Genomic DNA, 9,980 nt, shown 5'->3' with positions numbered 1-9,980 from the left:
AAGATGTTTTCACATCACCATTCCTAGGGTCAATTATATAGAGTAACAATTTTTACAAACATCTCAAAGCATCACTACAACCTGCACTCCCAATAATGCCAAAGTGCAATAAGATCAATACCAGTATGCTTAGTCAAGTGAATGAATTTACATTTTTGGATTCTCCGCCAAACGGTTTCTATGGTATTTTCAATAACTCTATAGATTTAAAGAGATAACAAATATTGTTTGTCAATATTTGTTGATCACACCTCACCCCTTTGATATCTTAGGCTAGTTTTCATTGCTTTTATAAATCCATATTACTCCATGGCTTGTATTTGCATCCGATACCATGTTTAAGAAAGCAAGACCCTCACATTGCTATTCCATATAAGCAGGTTTTTGAGACTTTTTAATTCAGCTTGTTCTTTCTAATTTGACTTGGTAAATCAATAGTAGAATATTTCTTAGGCTTCTTTAAATGTTTTTCCTAATATAGGTGGGTGAAGCTAGTGAATTTTTGCGTCTAAATTCTCCAATAAATGATTTCTATAATATTTTCAGTAACTCTTCAAGGCCACTATAAAAATCCTTCACCTAACTTCTAACTTCACATTGTCCCTTTTAAATCCTAAGTTGGTTTCCATTATTTTCATGGATCACACCTTGTCCCTTTTAAATCCTAAGTTGGTTTCCATTATTTTCATGGGTTCCCATTGCTCTAGCAAGGTAGGTGCATCATCAAAAGGAAAAAGTAATGAGGCATAATATAAGCCACCTAGGTAAGCACTTTATTATTTGACTTCCTTTTTGGAAATAATAAGAAATAACCAGGCTCTCATTATCCCTTGAAACTTTTTGGTTTCAAATAAATAAATAAATAAATATATATATATATATATATATATATATATATATATATATATATATATATCCACCCTGGAACTAGAGATCTCACAATAAAGTCCACCTTGAATCAATGCGTTGGAACTAGAGATCTCACAATAAAGTCCACCTTGAATCAATGCGTTGAGAAATGTTTCGCTAACTCAATAGACCGAAAGGGATCTCATGACAAACTAGACCTTGAATCAATGTCTTCAAACTGAGTAAAATAAACCGCTACGATTAATGGGCTATATGACCTCACGACAAATTCCAATATATACCAATCAATTGACAAAAATAAATCACTACGATTAATGGGCTATATGATCTCACGACAAATTCCAATTTATACCAATCCATTGACACTACTTAACTCTCAAGGCTGAGAGCCCTCATGATTTACTCCACTTTGAATCAGTCCATTCAAACTAATTAAGCTAACCCATTAGGCTTATCTTATGCATTGATTCAAACTCGGCCTTGAATCAATGCATTCAAATCGATTCAGCTAACTCATTAGCCTTGTATATAGTTCAAACTAATTAAAAAAACCTGCTAAGTTTATATATATTCTTTAAACACGGTGAATTAACTTAATCAGTTCAAAAGCACTGATTTAAGGCAAAGTTTCTCATGAAATCATATAAGCATTTCATCCAGGTGGGTTAGCTTAATCTATGTGACTAATTCAAGGTGAAGTTCATTGTGAAGTCTTGACCAGTTCTAGTGCAGCTAAGGTTCATGTCCCACTTAAGTTACTCATGGTGATTATGCATTAACCATTGGACCTTAAAAGAGATTGCGAGGAAGAACTCGTAGAGTCATCCCTCAAAATTAGCCCAACTCGTTGCGATAAAAAAAGGTGATTTCTTCTGCGACCATGCGGACCACATCTCAATGAGACCCATATGTTTTGGAGACCAGATAAAACCTGTATAAGACAACTCTACAATTCTGCACTTGATAAGATTACACTCGTATAGACTAGTTTTCAATAGGACTGGACATGATAATGAAAACAAGCCTAACACTTGATAAGATTACACTCGTATAGACTAGTTTTCAATAGGACTGGACATGATAATGAAAACAAGCCTAACAGCCCAGATGTTGATGCTTCAATGCATGAAGACAAAATCTCACATTTACGCAAAAAGCTAAACTCTTGAATTCTCATGTTTAATTTAGTCCATTACCAATGGAGGCACTTAAAAATTAGCCCAAATTCCTCTTTAGCTGACTAAAATCTTGACAATCTATTCCAACGGTAAGAATGTGAAACAACTGTGAAAAATATCGAATGATGCTGCGTCAATTTCCTCGAAACAAGAAATTCCTGATGCTTCCATTTATATACTTTTAATTGACCTTCCAAATAGGACTAAACTAACCAGTTTCTGATAAATACAGTTGTCCAACATCAATAGATATAAGCACATTACAGTCAAAATCAATCAGGGTTCACCTCATCAAGACAGATGAAAAATATTCATACAATTGCTAAATCCAATGTATATTTGCAAATAGGACAACTCTAACTATGCAAAGTAAATCACAGTAGAATAAAATGAAGAACCCTCGAAACATCCCTACTTTCTAATTAGAACCAAGCGGATGCGAAATATTTGCAACTATTACGAGGTCATGAAATTGCAATGCTTCTAACTAAGAAGAAGCGAGCCTCAGCAATACGATGGCATTTTCCCCTGTACTTCCAAAGCTTTCCAAGTTTCAGCATTGCAAGATTCATTGACATTTTTATCATCTATATACGAAAAATAAAAAAATATAGAGAGCATATATCATTTCATTTACAAAGAAGTGAGATCAAGGGCTCGACAAAATTCACCCAAAACGTCAAGACCAGATATAAAGATCTCTTCAAATCTGCAATCAAAAGATGCCCATTGTTAACTACTTCACACCTCTGCAAAAAGGCATTTTTTAAGTGCAGACAATATAACACCGGTTGACATAAGGCATTCTCGATGCTAATGACCATGTCCTCTATATAAACTCATGAGAGTAAATATCCTCATTCTGACCAAGAAAATCACATCATTCTTACATAATCTGCAAACATGCATTCAAAACAAACCATCTCTGATGCCATGCCCAGGCCTTCTTGACATAATTAGCACTACCTCACCTTATCTTAAAAAGTCAACTGATTTTGTTGCACATCTGAGAGTTAAGAACATCTAAAAGTAAAGATGATCGAAACCCAATAAGTTGAATATCAAATGGAATCAGCCCCTTCAATCTGCTGCTGTTGAGCCAGATACTTTTCCCTCCGCTCTTTCTGATACAAAGGAAAACAATTTAGAGATGGACAATCCCAAAAAAGCATGAGAATTTGCAACATAAACAAACTTAATGTAAAGAACATACCCATTCATCTATCACAAGTCCTTCACCAACAACGCGAGGAGCAGTGTCTTCTGGAGGTTTCTTGCGCGCCTCAACAGCAGCCTCAGCTTCAGCCAGTTGCTTCCTTAGTTTTTCCAGTTCCTTTACCAAGGTAAAATTTCAGTGTAAGCAACTTAATACAAAATGAAATTCCTATGCAAAATGTCCATGTTAAGGATGAATTTAAACAATTATCCACCTACAAAATCTTTAAACTGTGAAAAATGTTTGAAGTGACCTAAACTACATAATCAACTAAAATGCTGCTTCCAAATCAACACTTACAGGAGTAGAACGTTGTGGATCCAAATAAACAACTCGTAGAATTTGCTCTACTGCCACCAGTTCCTTGTACTCTTCAAACTTTTTTCATCAAGCACATTAAATTTGGGTCCCAGTATTCAGTATTGAGTTCATATCAAATTTCAAACCATGGCACATAATTTGACACAATTATCCGTGTAAATGGAAATTCAAAACACTTATAACTTCAAGGCATATTCATAGTCTTGCAATAACACATTACCAGTTCTATATCGTATTCCAGACCATCTTTAACTTTAAGACTGACAATTTTGAATTTGTCTTTACTTTTTTTGTCATGTTGTTTCTCAGGCTGCTCTGGTGGTTCCACAAACTTAAAGACTGCATTGCCCACATGGAATTATGATTAACCATTAAACTAGTTAAAATTTCTACGCTAGCCACTCACTCAGATCCACTCAAATCTCTAGGAAAATTTAACACCAAGTCCTTTTGTAATACTGATTATAAAATGTTATTACGAACTTACCAGTTGCTATAAGTGACTCTCCTGGAGCAAGCATACCACTAGGAGGGCGCATAAAGCAGCTTTTAGGAGCAGTAGTTTGAAACTGAGAAGATTCAACAATCTCCATAAAGTTAATAATTACAGCTCAGACTGAAAACCAGACTGCTTCAATTAAAGTTACAGTGTGTCAATAAAGATTTTATAACAAATCATAAAAGAAGAGACTGCCTGGAAGCAACACCAGTATAGCTAACGAATACTTCTCGACAACAACAGCCAACATCCAACAGAATACAAAATAATGAATCTATCCCTGATTAAACATTACATGGAACAACCAAGAAACTAGAACACCATTAACTGTCGTTAATAAAATGCATTGATAATTTCAAAATCAGCCGTACTATATTACCTTGAACGCCACATTGCAGCGACTTATATTAAGAATCCTTACTGCACTTGAAACTTGTTTACCAGGTTCATCTTCAACCACAATTTCAAAGATCATATCATAAGTTTAGAACATAGTTATCCCAAAATCTTTGCTTATTGATTTTCACAAACACAAAAAACTAAAAATTCATCATATCATCTTGCACCTATTGACCTTGATCACCACATCGTGCACCTATGAGACCCATTTCCCATGATCATCCATTCCCTGAGAGAGATCCATACTCCCCTGATGCATCCAAGACTTCAACAAGGCTAACTAAAGCAATCCAGAGAATCAAATTTCAAAAATATTACGAGTATTATTTTACTACAGAGGCCAAACAATAAACATGTTCAAGCTTTGGACGGTTCCTCTTCCTCTCTTCTATAGATATCCAAAAAAGCTGTCCCGGAACCTAAACCTACAGTCTTGGCCATTTTTCATAGGTGAATAGATAGATATTACAAGGACGATCTTTATGGCTCTCATACAAAAAGGATGGTAGCATTCTGGTCAGAATAGACAAATATGTATATATCTTGGAAGAATTGAATGGACTTTCTGGATGGCCAATGAGGAAGTCTGTTCAGTCATTTCCTCTGTATTGGTGCTGACTCTAGTCCATGGTCCAGGTGGTAGTGTTGTCATTTTGGATAGCAGTGATATTTCTCTTACCACATAGAGCCTTGCTCATGTAATTAGAACCCTTATAGCTCTTTAGATTATGGTAATACTAATTTCTCATACATTGGCCAGAGTTCAAACTATTCTCAGTCAAGTTCCTTGACAGCCATACGATCTGTTATTCTTTGGTTTTCTTGCTTGGGGTGGTCAATATGCATCAAGAAGTCAAGAAAATTTCGCATATTATGTATGGCAACAAGGTTTGTCAACCCAAGCCCTGATCAATGAAGAGCTTAAACCTATATATGTTGTTTCAGAAATGGATTTCGTGGTGTTTGGCAATCAGGTCTGATGTGTTTCCAGCATGTAAGGATTATGGTGGTACGAACTGGTTGCATTTACCAGCAAGCATTCATAGATGATGTTTTGGGTTTGGGTTGTTGTTGATTATAATGTTCTCTCATCTCTCCTTTGCATTTGATAGGCTTGTTTGGAACAAATGGATAATTCAACACATAGATAGGGCTACATGGGATCGCATCCCTCTGAGAAGCATTTATTTCTTATGGAAATGGTGTTGTTGAGCAACTTTTCATGGCTGCACACTTAGTTCAATCTGGAAGAACTTTCCATATTTATATCAGATTTGGCTATTCCATTTTCTACCAGGATTGCATTCTTAAAAGAGATGTAGATAATATTGAAGTGCTGTAGAATCTAGATAGACTTTTTCTCATGTCAGTAGGGGGCTTTTGGTCAAACCACTTTTTGGCTCCTAAATGTAACGAATCACGATATCAATGTACATGTATCTTAATTCTTAATGTAACATATCTAACATTCTTAAATGATAAAAAAACATTCCCAGAACAGGTTCTATGTCTCAGCTCTTGTACATTGTAAAAATATCGCAATTGATATGTGTGGCAGCCTGCTCTGTTTGCTGATGAAATCAAAGAGCCTTCTTCATCCACAGTGTTCCTGTTAGTGGATATGAAATTTCAGACCCTGGTAGCCCAAGTCAGTCCCAAGATTCGCCTTTACGAGGTGGTAAAAAAATCTATCTAATCGATGAAGCCTACCTCAGACCCTCTGATTCTTTAGGAGCGAAGTTTTGCATATCTTGTGTTTCAGCTTCACCTTCCCTAAGGACTCTAATTCTCACACGGCTACATGCTTGCAGCATTGATTCTATGTCACAAAGCATTAGACGGTCTGCCTAATCACTGCCATTCTTTTCGTGAAATTGTCAGACTTGAATCTTGACCTAGATAGACATGTATGTGATTTTTTCAATATAACATCAAATTTTAAAAATAAAAGGGAAAACGATATCCACCATTTAAAATATCCTGAGTTGTCTGCACCTTTGCCCTAGTGCCCCACAATGACATGGAGCAGCCTGCCTTTGCTAACTATTCTACATCAAACTTTTGAACTGTTTGTACCCATTTGCTTGCCTGACCCATCTATGTGAATCCTTGACTTTCGTATCCACAATAACCTGTTCATGGTCAAGTATTTGTCCATTTGATATGAGTAGACAAACAATAGCAAATGCAAGGAATGATATTATAAAACAATCACATGAACAGGCAGCATAAGCCTACCTCTCCATGGAATTGAGTATAGATATCAAGTTCTTGTACACAGAACATGAGCATGCCATGTTTTAGGGGAATGCATCTACTTCAAGCCATACAGTCCTAGTGCTGCTACTGTCTAACATTACTAGGTAAATTTAATTAGCACATATATGTCATGTGGAGGAGATTATGGGAAAATGTACAATAATTGGACACAAATACATGTATTTCCATGGATATGTCTATATAATACATGATCTCCCAGACTAATATATGTATTTGCCATAAATATATCTACGGATAATACATGATCCCCCAGATTTATACGCATTTGCAATCTCATTTTATTGGGCATATAATGGGGGAGGAGATAAGGAAAAAGTTGATGAGATTTGAATACAAATAGCATGTTTTATCACAGATAAACATGTAAGGATGTCATGACAGTTTTTTGCTGAAGAGATTTTTAGCTGCAAAACTCAAGGCTCACACATAACTCTGTGTTTATCAAGCACCTATATTCTTATTGCAGCTTAAGTAATCTCCAATGGAGGCATTATGAGAAATGTGGTCCATCCACTTGTTATTTTGCTCATAGCAGTTACAATGACGCAAGGTACATTCCAGATCATCCTCTCCTAAAAGATGCAAAAAAGTTTTGCTCATCAGAGTCCATGTGTCCAGGTGACCCATGGCAAACTCCAGATCACTCTCTACGAAAGGATCCAACAAATACACTCAGAATAGGGGAGGAAAAGAAAAGGGGCAACAAAAGCATATTAGTCCACCTCTGTGTGCTCTGAGAGAGAGAAGACAGAACCTGCCCGCACAGGCATTGGGAATGCAAGCAATGAAGCATTCATTTCAGTCTCATGATATTAGAGATATGGAAATTTCTCGGAAAATGTTAAATATGTCAGATGCAAATGAATTCAAGACAGAGCTAAACTCATAAATTTAAAAATTATAAAAATGATGTAGAAGCGTACAAACTGCAAATATCATTATTATCTCAACAAACCTTGTCAAATGTTGCCTCAAAGGATAAACATGATCAAATCATCGCAAAGTTATTGCATAGAGGGGAAGAAAATGGCCTAGAAAACTTACAGGGGAAGTAAAGCTTGTTATCAGGATCAAGCCTGAGCCTGCGTTTGCTGGGGAGCAATGCTCTTGCAACAGCAGAAACTGTGGGTATAGCAGATGAATTATCACTCCCACTAGTCCCCTCCTGTTGAGACTGAGACTGGCTATGGCTTAGGTTTTGCCTATGGGAAGAGGCCCCCTGCTGCCAAAAGGGCATCCGGCAAAGGCTCCAGTTTCTCCCAGAAACTGCGCCATTCAAATCCTGATTTCCCTTGCTCTCCACCATGACCATCGTCCCTTCAATAACCGTGCCACTATCCAATTCTGTATTTGATTGCTGCTCCTTCTCCCCTCTAACCCTACGTTTCCTTCATGGGCACCTCAAACAACCAATACAACCCAACTGCCCAACTACCTTCTGGATCACAGAATATGCAGAGCAAAAGAAAAATGTACAAAATAAATGCCAAAACGGGGCCAAAACTACCGTAAGAGGCTGCAAAATTCCTTCCGGTAGACCGACAGAGCTTAAGAGCATATAAAGATCTTGGGGTCCATAAAACTACCTTTCCAGCTCTTTAGGTGACATATTATTTAATGTGTGAGCGTTGCCTGCTCCCTCCTCTCCGCGCATTGTACATTCGCACGCGTTTCCACGCTGTGTAATTTGTCTTTGAGACAGGGACTTGAAATGGTTTTATGTGTGTGGTAGATGGAAATTTTCACATCCGCCCTACGCTGGATTTCAAAGCACCTCTCATTATGGGTTTTTATTTTTCATATATGTTTTTTTAACATTGCAGTTTAGTTTTGGAAAAGGTGCAACTTTATTTATAAATTAACAAAATTACATATTATAGATGATTAGAAAAGTATATATAGATATAGCCGATTGCAGTTTAGTTTTGGAAAAGTTGCAACTTTATTTATAAATGAACAAAATTATATATTATAGATGTTTAAAAAAGTATATATAGATATAGCCGATGCAGTTTAGTTTTGGAAAAGTTGCAACTTTATTTATAAATGAACAAAATTACATATTATAGATGCTTAAAAAAGCATATATAGATATAGTTGATTCTTGAATCTAAGATCAAAAATAAAAACTCATAAAAAATTATTCTCTTTTGCCTTTCTATTTTTCCACTTTCCTCCAACCATTATTATTGGGAGTGGAAGATACAAGAGACATTTGTGTTTCTGTTATATTTGTAGGTGATTCTTTGTCAGAATCTGAACTTTTTGATGCATGCATTCTTTTAGCGCCACTAACTTCTTTTTCAAATGGTGTTTTCTCTACCTGTTGTTGTTGTATGGAAGGCATAGGAACTCTTGAGGAATTATGTTTTTCGTCATTCCTCTGCATAGATTCTTGGGGCTTTGGCACATTGTGTGTGTAGCTTTTTTTGTGATTTCTACCTCCTCTACTTCAGCTTCCTGTGATTCAGAAAATTGCCATCCTTTTGGTTTTGAATTTTGTCACTTTTTCTTTTTGGATCTGCGTTTGTGTGTGGACAAGTGTTTTGAAGGTGATCGATTTGTAAACACAAACGACAACGGAAGGTCGTATTCTCGTAATCTAGTGGTTGAGTCCACTTCAAATTGTTGTGGAGCAGAATAATTCTATCGGGTAGTCCTTTACTGAGATCTAACTCTACACATATTCTAGCAAAGGTAAAAATGCCTTTTGAGACCCAATTTGCATCCACTTTTAAGAATTTCCCCAAGGAATTCCCTATTCCTTGTAAAACTGAGTGATGCCAAAAATGAAGGGGAAGATTATGTAGTCGGATCCAGACTGACATTTTGGAAACCATGGTGTCAAGAAGAGACCAATGTTGCCCCAGAACCATGGCCCCTCATTTAAAACATATTGCAAATATGTTGTTGAATCAAACTTGACTACGAAGAACCCTTTTAAGCATAGATGAACTTCACAATTCTCTGTCTAGGTAAAAACTATCCACTGATGTAAATTTTCTGATTTGAGCCAGAATCCATTGAGTCTGAATATTATTGTTTCTGTATAAAATTCAGAGTATATCTCATAAACTTCTAGCATGTTGATTGTCAGTGTCGGCACCTGGATCATTTGCTCCACCATATAGGGACCAGGTATATAGGGACATTGTTATTCCTTAGTTTGTGGTTTTGATCTCCTTTTGTTGGACGTGGGATCCCCCCAAGGCAAGTT

General features: G+C 36.4%; 1 protein-coding gene across 1 annotated transcript; it reads right to left on the bottom strand.

The window, feature by feature from the left end:
* Positions 1–2,619: 2,619 nt before the first annotated feature.
* Positions 2,620–8,423, bottom strand: LOC149177880 (vesicle-associated protein 4-2-like). The gene is made up of 7 exons (XM_089420229.1): positions 7,808–8,423; positions 4,464–4,534; positions 4,073–4,154; positions 3,806–3,924; positions 3,565–3,642; positions 3,262–3,381; positions 2,620–3,172 (listed from the first exon to the last, which is right to left on the bottom strand). Exons 1-7 carry the CDS (start codon positions 8,073–8,075, stop codon positions 3,110–3,112), a joined length of 801 nt encoding a protein of 266 aa, XP_089276355.1. The 5' UTR covers positions 8,076–8,423; the 3' UTR covers positions 2,620–3,109.
* Positions 8,424–9,980: the final 1,557 nt, after the last annotated feature.

Source organism: Pinus tabuliformis, chromosome 4_1 (assembly GCF_031772625.1).
Source record: "Pinus tabuliformis cultivar Carrire ecotype Pingquan chromosome 4_1, CPIR1, whole genome shotgun sequence".
Lineage (NCBI taxonomy): Eukaryota > Viridiplantae > Streptophyta > Pinopsida > Pinales > Pinaceae > Pinus > Pinus tabuliformis.
The sequence above is the reverse complement of the archived record's forward strand: the minus strand, read 5'-3'. Positions and strand labels throughout refer to the sequence as shown.